The sequence below is a fragment of the Cygnus atratus genome, chromosome 9 (genome assembly GCF_013377495.2).
Source record: "Cygnus atratus isolate AKBS03 ecotype Queensland, Australia chromosome 9, CAtr_DNAZoo_HiC_assembly, whole genome shotgun sequence".
Taxonomy (NCBI): Eukaryota; Metazoa; Chordata; class Aves; order Anseriformes; family Anatidae; genus Cygnus; species Cygnus atratus.
The window spans coordinates 19,136,266-19,151,350 of NC_066370.1; the positions used below are offsets into that span (position 1 = coordinate 19,136,266).

At 36.1% G+C, this 15,085-nt stretch overlaps 1 protein-coding gene across 5 annotated transcripts in view; it reads right to left on the reverse strand.

The window, feature by feature from the left end:
• The window catches only part of PIK3CA (phosphatidylinositol-4,5-bisphosphate 3-kinase catalytic subunit alpha), a 43,536-nt gene that overhangs the window by 7,173 nt on the left and 21,278 nt on the right, over positions 1 to 15,085 (reverse strand). For all 5 annotated transcript variants that reach the window (XM_035557251.2, XM_050712511.1, XM_050712513.1 and 2 more), the window contains exons 7-20: positions 12,564 to 12,669; positions 10,964 to 11,116; positions 10,721 to 10,855; positions 6,771 to 6,895; positions 6,359 to 6,440; positions 5,717 to 5,881; positions 5,061 to 5,164; positions 4,022 to 4,193; positions 3,577 to 3,683; positions 3,001 to 3,122; positions 2,383 to 2,461; positions 1,567 to 1,737; positions 935 to 1,052; positions 629 to 780 (exon numbers count right to left, since the gene is read on the reverse strand). In XM_035557251.2, the coding sequence (XP_035413144.1) occupies positions 629 to 780; positions 935 to 1,052; positions 1,567 to 1,737; positions 2,383 to 2,461; positions 3,001 to 3,122; positions 3,577 to 3,683; positions 4,022 to 4,193; positions 5,061 to 5,164; positions 5,717 to 5,881; positions 6,359 to 6,440; positions 6,771 to 6,895; positions 10,721 to 10,855; positions 10,964 to 11,116; positions 12,564 to 12,669 (1,791 nt within the window). The remainder of the gene's footprint in view (positions 1 to 628; positions 781 to 934; positions 1,053 to 1,566; positions 1,738 to 2,382; positions 2,462 to 3,000; positions 3,123 to 3,576; positions 3,684 to 4,021; positions 4,194 to 5,060; positions 5,165 to 5,716; positions 5,882 to 6,358; positions 6,441 to 6,770; positions 6,896 to 10,720; positions 10,856 to 10,963; positions 11,117 to 12,563; positions 12,670 to 15,085) is intronic.

The window sequence follows — 15,085 nt, forward strand, 5'->3', positions numbered from 1 at the left end:
CTCTAAAAATGTTTTCAGGCTATTGGTAGACATTTTTAGTCTAATAATCTAGTAATAATCAAGTAATAGTCTAATAAGAACATCAAAATGTTGCTAAGAGATATCCTCATCTTCCTACTTAGGTGATCTTAACTTCTGTAAAACTCCGTAGGGGTCAGACTGACACAATGGACAAATTGCAGACAAGCTTTGTAGCCTCAATCCTCATTTGCAGTTTGTGCAGATGTTCAACACAAGTCTAAGGGAGTTCACAGAGACATTTTAGTTATTGCTGCTGACATTTCGGATTGTAAAGCAAGTTTCCTGATATACTGCTGCAAACACAGTGCTTTCCTAGTTATTATCAGTGACAGAGACAATTCTCTCCTGTAATTTATGGGGGAGGTAACTGTTCCTCCTTAGATATTCTGCAGAATGCACTGAAGATGGGCATTTGCTTTATTACAACATTGCGTGAGAAATGCCGGTTTATGCTGAAATCACTAATGTAAGTCAGGTTAAGACAAAAATGCAAGTTAAGCTTCATTGCAGCATTCAAACAGGCAACATAATCAAAATAACACCAGTATTGAAGTACATTTTATATACAAAATACTCTGGAATTTAAATGCTTAAAAAAGTTGCTCACCTTTCAAACTCTCTTGTTTTGGTGCATTCTTGGGCTCCTTTACTAATCACTATTAAAAAGTCTTGTGTTAAGACAAATGGCACACGCTCTCTTTTATAACCAAATTTTTTCTTCTTATGGTCAAGGAAGTGGCCAAAGTCAATGTGAAACAGCTTGGAAAGACAAAAAATTATTTAAGGATTAGTAATCCTTGTTTAAAGGATGTTATTGTAAAATTCATTACTTTGAGTTTGGATGGATTTTTTTAAACAAACTCATAACAAATTGAGATTATATTATGCTATGTTCCTGCAAAAAACATCTTACTTGTCCATCATCTTTCACCATGATGTTACTGTTGTGGCGATCACCAATGCCCAGTATAAAGGTAGCAACACAGTAGCCAGCACAAGAACGTGTAAACAAGTCAATAGCTGCATCATACCTATTGAAAACAAACAAAGGAGACGTTTTCCTACAGATATTCTACTAACACAAAATCGCAGGAACATTTTCTTTTTTTAAAAGGGAAGAACCAACTTTACTACCCTTGCTCAATGAAGTGGAGTTCCTAGACTTTAGCAAAGTAAGGAAGAAATTCAGCATACTCTGGAAACAGAAGTACTTACAGTTAAGATCATGGAACAGCAAGCCAGCTAGTAGGACTGTCTTTCTTCTGAAGACAGGCAGTAGCTTTCATTTTGATGAGCTACTGTTAAAATACAGAGTTAAGCCCTGTCTTCATAGTTCTACCTTCAACTTATGCTTTACTGTTGAGAAGTCACACAACCACCCAACCTCATTAAATACAAGCTAAATAAAGCAGGACTATTAGGCAAATGAGGGCAGGGAGAAATACCGATGGATGTAATTTCCCACTTGATAAATTTTAGTTCTCTTGAAGCTTCAATAAAAAAGAGCAAATGATCATGACAAAAACAAACAACAAGAAATCTCACATTTCTCCTTTGTTCTTGTCCTTGAGCCACTGATGCAATGTATGGCTGTTGAACTGCAATGCTCCCTTTAAGCCTCCTTTACACTGGATCTGCATGATTGTATGAGAACTTCTCACTACCTCAATGAGTCCCACACAGTCACCAATAGACAAACAACCATAAGGCAACATCCTGTAAGAGAAAGTTGTTTCTATAAAGCACATTTTAAGACAGCAAGCAACAGCTACTGTTTAATAATCCTTACCAGGTAAACTTCACGTTACTGACTTTAGGATATGAAAATCTATTTTTAACGTTTTACAGGTGTATTATCATTAGCTCCACGGAAAAAATGTACCAGGTATTAGTCCTGTAACATGCCAGCCACTGTATTCACCATTTCTGTTCTTTAGTTTTGTATCAAGGCAAAAGGCTAAGGAAAAAAATTATTGATATATTTTTGGAGACTTTGGGGAATCCACCGGAAAAACTTTTTAAAAAGATATTCAGCATGATTCAACAGTATCTGTTCAACTCTATTCAAAATGAAGAGATTAGAGACAGAAATCTAAATACCCAGAGAATGAACGTTAGTATTTCATGGATTACTATAAACAAGCAGCAGGTAATACACTGAATTAGCAGCATGGAACCTTCAAGATAATTTTTTTGAATAGTGCCTGAACATAGTACAAAATTGTAACTGGAATCTACAGTCAGGAACATTACTATTTATCCAGACATTAATGGACTAACTGTACCCAGAAACACAGCCATTTATTCATGCACTCTTTAAAGATCATAGTTTGTTGCTTGAGAATGACCTCTAATGCTTACCGAAGATCAAGACCCTGATTTTGCCAGATGTTTTCCATAATTCTAATTATCTGTAGTGTCAGCATGTCCTGACGTAAGTCTGGAATAGTCAAATACAAAAGAGATAGCATGTTTCATAACATAGAACACTGTTACACTTTACCACCTAGAAGTATTTCTAACGGAAATGACATTTGTATAGTTTAACATAGGTTTTGTTCTCTCAAAAGAGAGGAAAAGCTTTTAAATAGCTTGAGAATGAATATAAACTTGTGGTGATTTCAAAGCTGTTTAAATATATATTAAAAACAATGGAATTGTCATGTCAATCAGCTAAACATTACACATCTGGAATGAAGTCTTGAAAACATTTTCATGTAAGGAAACAAAATATTAAATAGTGTCATGTTCCACCCCAACAGACTGAACATTTAGGAACATAGACACTTTGCACGTGCCTTTGAGACAAATATTTATTTGTGCAAGCTCAGTTTTTCTGGAAAAGAAAATTGCTTTGGTCAGTGTTTTTTTTTTTTCTTTTTTTCAATGCATTTTTTTTAATGCTTAAAAAAATACTACACAGTGTGCCAGGAAAATAAACAGATACGTAGGTCTTGAATTACACTTATTTTTCCTTACCATCTCCATTTTTAAAGATTATCTCATTGTTCTGAAACAACAATTCAGACATAATATCTGGGTTTTCCCAGTTCAACCATAGGGGCCTTTTTGCAGATGACATTATCCTGCACTCCTCAAGCCTATAAAGAGATAAGATTCATATGAAATAAGCATACTTATACCACGTTTCTATAATACTACTATGTTCTCTCTGTTTTCTTCAAAATCTTTGAAACAGTATCAAATAAGATCTGCATGGGTAACTGACAATCAACCACTGTTTCCAACTTGGAATTTAAATCACTAACGTCAATGCTAATCATTTGCTAAGCACAAAGGAAGAACAAGCTATATCAGACATTTTCCTTTGGTAGCATGCATTCTTCACAAATGGAATAAGTATTGCAGTTCCTGCCACCTTATAGGAACAGCTGTCATGTTGTTCTCTAATTTGTTAAATCAATACATTGAAACTACTTCACTCTGCTACATATTTTATTCAGCTAACTTTGATAATACTAGCATTTAGTATATGTTAACATTACTAGGAATTTACTTAAATATCTGGACAAATTTTAAAACTGAAGACAATACCGAAGATTTCCCAGCTGATGAGCAGGATTAAGAGGAGAGATAAAGCCTTGCAAAGCATCCATAAAATCTGGCCGTCTCATTTGTTCAACAAGAAACTTCATCTGCACCTGATAAATAATCACATTCAGGTTTTGAGAACACTGACTACATATAAATGAAGATAAGTGTCAGGCTTCAGCTTTTTTTTAAAGGATGGTTTTGCACATTTCCAACATTAGCAACTCCATTTAGCCAGACATTACATAAATTGAAGCTCTTAGCTTTGGTTCTATTGCTTTAAGAGGTGGACAATGGTAATGAACACAGAAAACACTATAGCTTCCAAGCAATGTACTACCTACCAAAGTTAGTAGTATAGATATGTTCCTAGTTAATCAAATAAAACAGTTCTAGTAATTCCTTTGACTAAAAGCAACAGTTTTGGTATGTGGACAGCTTATAATACCTTCTGGGTCTCATCTTTCTTTTCCTGCTTGAGGATATCTGTGAGGTTAATCAGCTTCTCCATAGCCTCCACCTGCCTGCTCAGATGCTTCAGGTACATTCCACACGCTCGACAGTAGGACTCCAGAAGTAAACCAAATCTCTGACTTACAGTTTTATTGTGCATTTCAGACCTACACAGAGAGAAAGAACAGTTACAGCTTTAAGACAAGACCACTTACAGGTGCGAAAATGAAACTATACCCGTAACACCTTCCTCAAGGTGGCTTATGGGTCCTTCTTCCCAACAAAGTAATTAGTGTTGACTTCCCACAACTCATCTCATTTTGACTGGACTGATCGGAGTTCAGTATTCTTTAAAACTAATTCAGCACACAGTTTTCAGGCTTTCCCCTGTTCTGTCCACCCCCTTCCTTCTTGCTCCCTGTTCTTTTCTAACACTTTCCTTAATCAAAAATCCATGCTTCTCAGAAACGCTGTACTAACCCTCAAGTTTTCAACTCAAGTTCCAGATTTCTTGCTCAGACAAAGGCTAAACAAGCATGTATGAACTGTAATTTTCAAAGACTTATGGTGACTTAGAAGACTTATTTGGTGGGTCGCTTTAGGCCTAACTATTTGTAAAAAGCATGAAGGTGTTACAGACTTCTAAAGAGAAGTCTGCAGAGATAGGAATTTTTTTTAGAAACATACTTTTCTATATATTTCTGGCTTAATTTCAGAAGTAGCTCTGCTTTGGCAAAATTTTCTGGAAGACTGGTGAGGGGATCTGGCATACAACGAAGTTCAAATAGCAGAAATCTGTCAAAGTTGTAAACAGCTAACAACATGGGAATTCAGCAAGCTCAATTAGGCTACCTGGTTTTAGAATAATCACCATTAGAGGAAAAAAATAAGATTAATCATCTAATCATCCAGCTTTTTAAACTGGAAGGGATGCATTCTATTACCAAACTATGCACTCAAACTCTTAAAATAAAGCTCGCTTTGTTTAAACACAGTAGGTATCTCATAACCCCTAATCATGATATTAAGCTTACTTTAAATGCCAAAAGAAGAAGTGTCCTATCCTTTGATTCGTCAGTGCTTTCTTGAGTAAAAATCTCACAAGCTGATTATCTAAATACTGCTCATATTTCAGAACCTAGTTAAGGATAAAGAAAAAAAACAGATATTTCTATTAGACTACATATAGATTAAGACATTTAGATAAAACACAATGCAAGTTTTACATTAAATTTTGTAGAATGACTGATCTTGGTATTTTATGCTTGTACGTGTCAGCGTATGAACAGTATCTGCTAACCGAGTGCATAGACTGCTTCTCTTTCAGGAACTTACCATCTGAGGCTTCCTTTACTGTTACCAAATATTTTAGCCTCAACTTGCTTCAAATTTTAAAAAGATGCTTCTGTTCATACATTCCCATATGCAAGACAGCTGAAATAGTTGCCTGTTCCAGCTGGTAGAACAGCTCTGTATCTGTTAAATTTTGGCATTTAATATTGGTAACAGATACCAAAGCACTACAGAAAATGAGCTACATTTTATCTTTAAGACCTCCTCCTGCTAATATAATCTGCAGTGCAAACAGATACTGCTGATGACCTCACAATCTCCTAACTTTTGTTGTACTTTAAACCTCTGTAATTATCAAATATACATAAGGCATCAAGTATACCAAAACGTTATATACCTGTACTAGCTGGATTAAGTACTGTGACAGTTTGTCATCTGTCAAGTACTTCTCTAGACACCGAACTGCGAAAGCTCGCACCATTGGATCTGGATAATTACAATCCAAAAGCTCCATTGCTTGCTCTGGCTTGATCGGAGGCCAGTCTTTTACCAAACAGTACATCTGTGAACAAAAAGTCCAAGGACGTTACACATTTGCATTGATTAGGAAGAAGTTATAATACACACTCAGCAGAAGGTATCAGACACAAACTGCTTCTGAATAGAAGCTGTTTACTTGCCAGTCACCTCTAAATAAACAATTTGGTATTAGCTGCCAGCTGATTTTTTTTTTTTTTTTACCACTATAAAAAAATAAAAACAAAACCTCGCATTTAACTAATTGACATAACAAAGATTGAAGTAATGCCAGCAGAAGAAAAGCTAGGACTCAGACTGAGCTAAAGAATGAGAACTGAGGACCTTTTCTGGACCAGGCAAATAGATCACATAAAACAAATACAGACTGATCAGCCAGTTACAATGGCAACTTGAACCATCTAAGTTTTCATTCAACATATCACACACAGCTTCTGGAAGTTTTCTTGTAAAGTAACATTTTCAAACTCTTCAGAACTTAAAACTTTTTCAATGTTGTTACCTGAGCTACTTCATCTCTAGAATTCCATTTAACAGACAAAAGTAATTTGGGCAGAATTTCTGGTGTATTTACACAATAGTGCCTGCAAAAGATAAAAAAAGGTTGTTTGTACAAAGCATCATTTTGTTTTGATATCTACCACATCCCTTCAGTCCTGCATCTTTTTCTCCCTTTGTCAGCAGGATCCAACTGATATCATAAAGTGTTGTCTGGATGCAAGACTACAGTAACAGGGAAAACAAATTAATTCAACAACTTAGCTCATAAGCCTTTTCTAAAACACAACCTAAACAATATAGAATAAAGAAAAGGGACCAAAGCCCAAAACAATCAAAATCAAGTGAATGAAGTTTGACTATGACAACAAATGATTTTCTGTTTTGTGCGTGTTTTGTTTCTCCCCTCCCAATACCTGTGGCTCCAAAGGAAGTCCTTCTCTTGCTCAGTGATTTCAGACAAAGGATCCCGCGTACATATGGCTCGCAGCTGCTCCTTGTCACTTTCTCTTAATTCGTTATCTCTAGCTATTCTGTTACTCTGTAGAGAGAAATTGGTCCATTAACCCTCCACACGTTTTCTTCTGTTGTCATACATCATACGCAAGTGTTTTAACAACATAGGAACATTTGTATGTCATGCCATACCACCTTGCTGTTTCCTTCTATTAAAAGTGAGGACTTATAATTAAAAAAAAAAAAGAGAAATTAAAGACTGCTTTTGGTTGCTACTGGGACAAGAAGTACATTTCACAAAATCAGCTGTGTGGAGGAATAACTGCAGTTGGCATCTGATGAGCAACGGACTAGTGTGGTACAAAATGAAACAGGTCATTTCTGTCTCCAGTTTTGACATTGCTGAGAACTGCTGAAAGGGCTGAAAAAGAATCAGAACTGAAAAAGCAGAGTATGTGTGTTGAATAATAGAATCGTTCAGGTTGGAAAGAACCTCTGAGATCATCCAGTCCAACCTTTAACCTAGCAATGCCAAGTCCACTACTGAACCATGTCCCTAAGCTCTACATCTACATGTTTTTTTTGAAGACCTCCAGGGATAGTGGCTCAACTGCTTCCCTGGGCAGCATGTTCCAATACTTCACAACACTTTCAGTGAAGAATTTTTTTCCTAATGTCCAACCTAAACCTCCTCTAGCACAACTTATAGCCATTTCCTCGTCTTATCACGTGGTGCTTCAGAGAAGAGACCAATCCGACCTCGCCATAGCCTCCTTTAAGGTAATTGTAGAGTGCAATAAGGTCTCCCCTGAGCTTCCTTTTCCCCAGGCTAAATAACCCCAGCTCCCTCAGCCGATTCTCGTAAGACTTGGTCTCTAAACCCTTCGCCAGCTTCATTGCCCTTCTTTGGGCAATGTAATAAACGAGTGTAATAATGTAATAAACAAGTTTGACACTTAAGAAGATGCTATCCCAAAAGCTCTACTCAGGAACAGGATTTTTAAAGCGAACTGATGTTTTGATGTCTGTACAATACTGACTTCTACAAAAGAAAATGAGCATTAACCCTTTTCAAAGTTCAAAATGCTTAAACTGTATAACTTCTAGAACTGACAAAAAATACCACAGTATTTGATCTTTTGTTCTGTTCTTTCCCTGTGTAATTTCTACTGAACACATTAAAAAAAATACAGAATGTAAGAATGAACTGGGCTTTATCCACCAGTTTTGTTGGCTGTAATTTTCCACTGGTTGAACTAGAACTTTGAAACAGAAACATCTGCATGTCTTTTACAGAAAGTCTTTCCAATGCATCTAGCTTAAAAAAAACAAACGAAAAAAAAGAACAAAAGAAAAAAACACACCCAAAACAGAAACAAAAAAAACACAAAACACAAACTGAAGAAAGGAACAATATGAAATTTCCAGGTAGGAGATCAAGGCGCCCTTTAAAAAGTGAAGTGGTAATATTTCTAAGAACGCACGCAAATGTAGAACCAGTTGTTATATTACGCCACATGATATATACTTGCAGATTCCAAGTTCTCTACTTTGTATTCACTTTTCATTACATAAATTACATGCTTCCATAACGGGTTCACTACTACTATCATATGTGACAAGAATATTCCAGCCTTCAAGCTTCCACCTATCAATATTACTTCACAGAATTTTTAGTACCTTTATCTCTTGTTAATGGGACAGTCTGAAGCACATTGACTAGATTTAAAACCGGGGGAATTCAGGCCTACTGTTTGTGTTGGCACAGAAAGATTTCTTGAACACTTTCTTAGATATTATGTTAACCTACAATGCAGATAGCAAAGCCAGAGTCGTTCTGTAAGGAAGTTAATGGATAAATAACTACAATCACCCTACTCCTGATATAAAATCAAGTAGTTGATATTGAACAAGAGATTAATTGTACATATTTACCTTGATTCTGAGTTATCCTAAATTGTAATTAAATGTCAAAAAAGTATAAAATGTACCTGCATAGTGGGTCAGAAAGATCATAGATTAGGTCAAGCCCAGAAGGAAAATGCATTTATTCTGTTGCAGTCAACACCAAAAACTTGAAATTCTATGAATTGTGGGACAATAAATGAGATTTAATATTTGAAAAGTCTTTCATATTCAAGATAATAATGGATCTATAAATGCTGCCTTATGCATTAATTTATTTAAATGCAGTGTAATGCATTCCAAGGTAAACAAATAGATGTAGTTATACTCTCTATAACATTTATATAGAAATCAAACTTAAGTGACTGCTTTGCTGATTATGACCATTTCAGGCATATAGCTCTTTCAGATATGGCCAATGCTAGCAATCTAGTATCTGATTTTAAATGTGTAATGCATCATCTCTTATTTCCCTAAAAATACTTAATGTTAAAAATAGCCATAAATATGCACAGTACTTGAATATAGATAGTTTGGCCGCAAACCTGAAGATACCACACATTAAAAGATAAAGAGAACAAACACAATACTAAGAGATCACTAGTGATGTTAAATGTTACACAGTGAGATTTAAAAAAGGATAAGGGGATTTTTTTCAGACAAGAAGGAGGGTTGGAAAAAAAGCAGCATGAATAAGGGGAAAGGGAAACCTGGAATAAAATACTGGAATATAATTTCTCTGTTTCCCTATCAACTTAGTCATTGATGCAAATAGACTTTCTCCGTATTTAACCACTATGACCTGCTTTTACAGTATTGTAAGGTTTATCACAAAAAAGGAAAGGCAGTAATTTGAGACATTATTCTACCTCAAATATTTTTAAATTCTAAAATGCAAGTTGATCATTACTTTGTCACTGGCTTAATCTCCTCACCCTTTTCAGTTTTTGCCTACATATAAAACTAAACAACGAGTTCAACATATCAAAGCCTAGGTAAAGGGCTGTGTAACAGCAAAGGAATGTCATTTAACAACATGCCAGCTGTCCTTAAAAACTTACTGAGAGCCCTGCAGCACCTCTCAGTCACAATATATACCATAAGCAGATAATACCAGTTGACGATGGACTTGCCGTAGAGTATCAAGAGAAATCCAATACCTACAACCCTGTGTTCAAGATGTTCTGAGAGGAGCTGTTGTAAATATCACCAGAATTCCCATACTGGAGGCTTACTCACACCTACACAATTTTTGGTACAGCAGAACTTTTCACGCAGACCACAAAGCTGTCTTGGGGAACTCTCCAGTCTTTAAGCCAGCCTCCATAAGAAAATGTAAACATACCAACTAATTTCACAGCCTTGTCTTTAAGTACATATTATTTTTAGCTTTACTGCCTTTTTTTCCCTTCTTTTATTCATACAAAGTGTGCTTTCAAGTAAGCTTCAAATCCCACCAAACAGGCAATCTTCAATGCACAGTTTGTCTTCATAGGAGAGGGGGCTAAAGGGCTACTCTCATGTCGTAAGTACGCCAATCAATTCCTTTAAAAATCGTGGTACTTATGGTCATAATACGTCCATTAAACAGGCAATAAAAAGTTATTAGCACCTTTACACTACACAAGAAAGCCTCTCTATAAACATGAAATTGCAACAAAGAAGCACAGTACCACTGAAGGAGAATTACAACTTTTGAAAAGTAGTTTAGACATCTGAATCTGTAATTTAAATACGCCAAAAAGGTCCTAAATTTGCACAGTAAGACAGTTTCTCTTTCAAGCATGGGTCAGTTATTAATTAAGACAGTGTATTGCTAATAGAAATGAAGGAAATTATATTACTCTGTGCTAAAAAGAAAACAAAAAATTGATTTCTTCCTCTTACGATGAAGGAATCCTTCTTCCTGTATCCTGATTTATCACTAGCATACTCAGAAAAAAAGAAAAAAGAGTAAGTACTTTCATATTTTAGTAGCTATTCTTGGAAGGTAAGTTTGTCTTACCAGCCCCGCATAGCTGTAGTTGAACCCCAGTTCACGTGAGATAGTCCAATTGGCATGTTCTTCAATCACTGTCATATCTGGAAACTTAACAGGATTGCTAAACCAATCGAATTCCAGCTCTAAACATGGAGTTTCCTATATAAAGGGAATTTAAATTAATTTTTCAGTCCAATGATACTAATTAGAATATGGCATATTTTGAATATGTACTCCTAAGAAAGAAGTTCACATGCAAATACCTACCTTATTCGGATTTGATCCAGTAACACCAATAGGATTCAACAAATCTTCCAGTCCATGAGGTACTGCCCAAAGATTCAAAGCCATTTTCCCAGATACAAGAGTGTCTGTGTAATCAAACATGTTTATATTTCCCCAAGCCAATGGACAGTGCTCCTTAAAGAGATTAAAAGATGATCTTTCAGTTTCATCTTCTAATTACTGCACAGTAGTACATTTTAAAAAGGAAACACAGTAGATTAAAAAATTTAAAAAATAAGAATACAGATTCATCGTGGCTTAAAGTTCTATCTTTGTAGGTCCCTGCCAAATGAACTATTCTGATTTCTAATGTCAATCTTTCTAGTGTGCAGATAATCAAAACCAAATAATTCTGGTTTTCATAAAAATAAACAGCAGCTGTTTTCCCTACACTTAAACTCTAGCTAATAACAAACTAGCAGGTCTAATCAGAGAGTTAAAGTTATGTTAACAATGAAAGGCATGCTCCAGACTCTTCTGCTAATTTTTCAAGCAGTTTAAGACAGGGAGGGAAAAACAGAAAATGGACTCAGGAGAACAGTACAGTACATAATCTTGCTATTAACAATACCATTTCACTTGGTCAATTTAAGCTGGCAATGAGAGCAAGTAATTAGAGAAGTATCATTATATAATAAATTGCATTGTTTTCCTTTTAGTAACACTTGTTTAGGTCCATTTTTCCCTGATAAACCATGTACCAAACAGACCACTTAATCTACTGGAATTTATTGTTGTGAAACCACTGAACTCTGTTTCTGACATCAAACCTTTGATTGTGCGTCACCAGAAATAACATTTTTATCCAAGAACAAATTGTTACATTTCCAGATTACCAGAAAGCAGGTTAGGGAAATTGTACCATATTTTTCTTTCCTTGCACACAACTATGACACCTAACCTTTGTGCCAACATAATACAGTGGGGCAATCATTTTGCAGAATGATATCAGAACACTTGCAAACACACGCTAGCATTGTCCCCATGCCCAAGTGACTCCAGATTTGTAAACCTGGTTGTAGATACAAAAACTACAAAGTACCTGTGACACACACAAATGCAGAATTTAAAGATGCTAGTGTCTAGAATTAGGTGCCATATTTAGATTCCTAAAAAATGGTTTGGGATCTTTCCTCAAATACTAAAGCAGCGCAAATTTTAAAATAAATTCTGAATCTAGATATAAATACTGTCCTTCTTTAATTAGCAGCAAGTAATTTATGGGTTTAGAAACTTGAAGGCACTCACACCTCAAAAGACTAACACTGATCTTTTTGACAGGCCATATAGTACAGATACGATTTGCAGTGTTGAATGGATAAGCTTTTTCAGTTGTGTTTGATTTCAAATGACAAAAAGTGTTAGTCTGAATAATATAAAAGAAAAGAAAAAATCCTATTTGAATCAGATTCAAATCAAGCATTTCACTAAGACTCATTAGCAGGACAGTGCTTACCAAGTATCTTCCCAAACTTGATTTGAGTAACTTTTGCTTCTTAGTTCATTGAATGAATTGAATGAATATTGAATGAATACTATGAATATTGAATGAATACTGAATGAATACTATGAAGTATTTTACCTCTTTAGCACCCTTCCGGCCTTTAACAGAACAGATAGAAAGGCAGAGCCGAGCAGCACGTGGAAGATCGGGAATGTACATGTCATACAGCAACCACTCATTCCATCTGTAACATTTACAAAGCAGAATAAAACCTAGTTAAAAGAGGCCAGGAAGAGAGCTGTATGCAAAGAACAGTTATACTAAAAAGAGTGTTATATCCTTACCTAAGCCGTGCATGCATATAAAGAATACACTTTCTTACTGTAGAATGGTCCTCCTACATGCATTTGACCACACTGACTGCCTTTGGGAATGGAAGCTTCCCTGATTAGCATTCTACCATCCACACTGTTTAAAAAGTCATGCTAGGTTCAATTCCTGCAAACTGAGTAACAGGTTCATTCATCTATTTCTCTAATACCCAGAAGCTGCAGCTATCAGGTAGGTATAACCTAAAGACAACGACTTTGCAAATGAGCTACTAATGTAAGGTTTTACTTGTGAAATCTTTCACTTTAGCATTCAACTAAATTAAAACTGCTAGAAAGAAAAAAGATAATTGCAAGATGCAAATATAACAGAAGTCCAAAGCAATATTCCTAATGTCCTGCCATATTTTTTGCATACACTAAACACTGTACAGACTAACAATTTTTTTTTTGCTAATACATTACATTTGATATAATTAGAGGTTGATTGAATAAGTGTTTTATAGCTGCCATTTAGAGAGCTAAGCAAAGAAAACGTATCTTGCAAAATTTTTTTCTCAGTTTGAGGAGAATCATTAAATATATGGATGGTAAACTTCAAGTATTAGTGTTTTACAAGACATTTCTGGTTCCAGTTCCTTTGCTAAAAAGGCTGCAACTTAATTTACACTAAAACATGAAACACTAGGGACCAGTCGTTAGGTACAACCAAACCAGAGATTCCTCAGCAATGGTGATAGAAAATAAGAACACTTCCACAGCTGCATAAAGAAAGGAAAACTGAAATTGCTGGCAGCAACTGGACACTTTCCAAATGATTGCTTAACTCTACTAACTCTATTAGCTGTGTTGCTGCTAAAATGTAAGTAAATGAAACAGGAAGCACTTAACAATTAAAATGCAAGGAACTGCAAAATCACAGCAGACTGAACCATGTTACCTCTTTAAATGACAGTATTCCAGTTACAAAATGCATTACAGTCTCATTTCATTTTGAAAACAAAGGCTTCCTCAAATCCTTTTTTACAGAATGACCAGCTTGCTATTCCATGAGGTTCTACCGCATTAGCAAAGTGTGCTAAAGAATTTTTTCCTGCAGTAATTCCTCAAGCACTCCAGAGTCTTGTGCATAGCCACTGTTTCTCATATTCCATTACCTTGAAATCTCACCACTATTATTAGTTCAAGTAGTCTGATTCATAATAAATAAAAACAAGTGTATTCATTCTTCTCTGTTACGTTGTTTTAGAATTAGACTGCTAAAACAACCGAGATATTACTCAATTTACCATAGAAGTAAGAGCACAGATCAGTTCTAGAGAAACATACATTCTGTTTTCATGAACTTCTTTAACTAGAATTTCTCTCTCAACTGGCAGAACTGTGCTTTTGAACTGCTGAATACAGTTATTTTCTTAAGTATTTTCTTAATTTTCCTCAGCTGGGAGAAGCAGCAGCTTCCAAGGACAGCATTAATTTTTCCATGTGTTTGTAGCTACTAAAAGCAGCATTTCACAAAGAAATAACTCCCCCAAGCCCTTCTCTATGAGTAACTAAATTGGCAGATAAACTTTAATTCACAGAATCATGGAATATCCTGAGTTGGAAGGGACACACAAGGATCATCGAGTCCAACTCCTGGCTCCACACAGGACCACCCAAAAATCAAACCATGTGTCTGAGATTGTTGTCCAAACTCTTTTTGAACTCCAGCAGCTCAGTGCCGTGACCACTACCCTGGGAAGCCTGTCCCAGTGCCCGACCACCCTCTGGGTGCAGAACCTTTCCCTAACACCCAGCCTGACACTCCCCGTCCCAGCTCCATGCCATTCCCTCGGGTCCTGTCCCCAGAGAGCAGAGCTCAGCGCCTGCCCCTCCGCTCCCCTCGTGAGGAAGCTGCAGGCCGCCATGAGGCCTCCCCTCGGCCTGCTCTGCTCTGGGCTGAACAAACCAAGGGACCTCAGCTGCTCCTCATACATCTGTTCAATTTTCTTACAGTTTGTTAATTTCATATAACATAGATCCGTGTGATGATATCCGTGTTTTCAAATCACACCTTTCACCACCTTTCCTAAGAGGTTTTCCCTCTAAAAGAGCTACGCTTGAACTGGTGGTTTAACTATATGGGGGATAACTAGGAGGGAGAAGCTATTGAAGCTATTTTTCAGTAACTGCATATAGTATTAGGTGTTATAATTAGAGGGCCTAATCATATTCATAGAAAACATACCTTGAGACTTTCAAAGACATGAAGTCAGAAAATGCAAGTCAATATCCGAACGCCTATTTCGTATCTAATCCTACGAGATGCTAAAATTGCACACCTCCTCC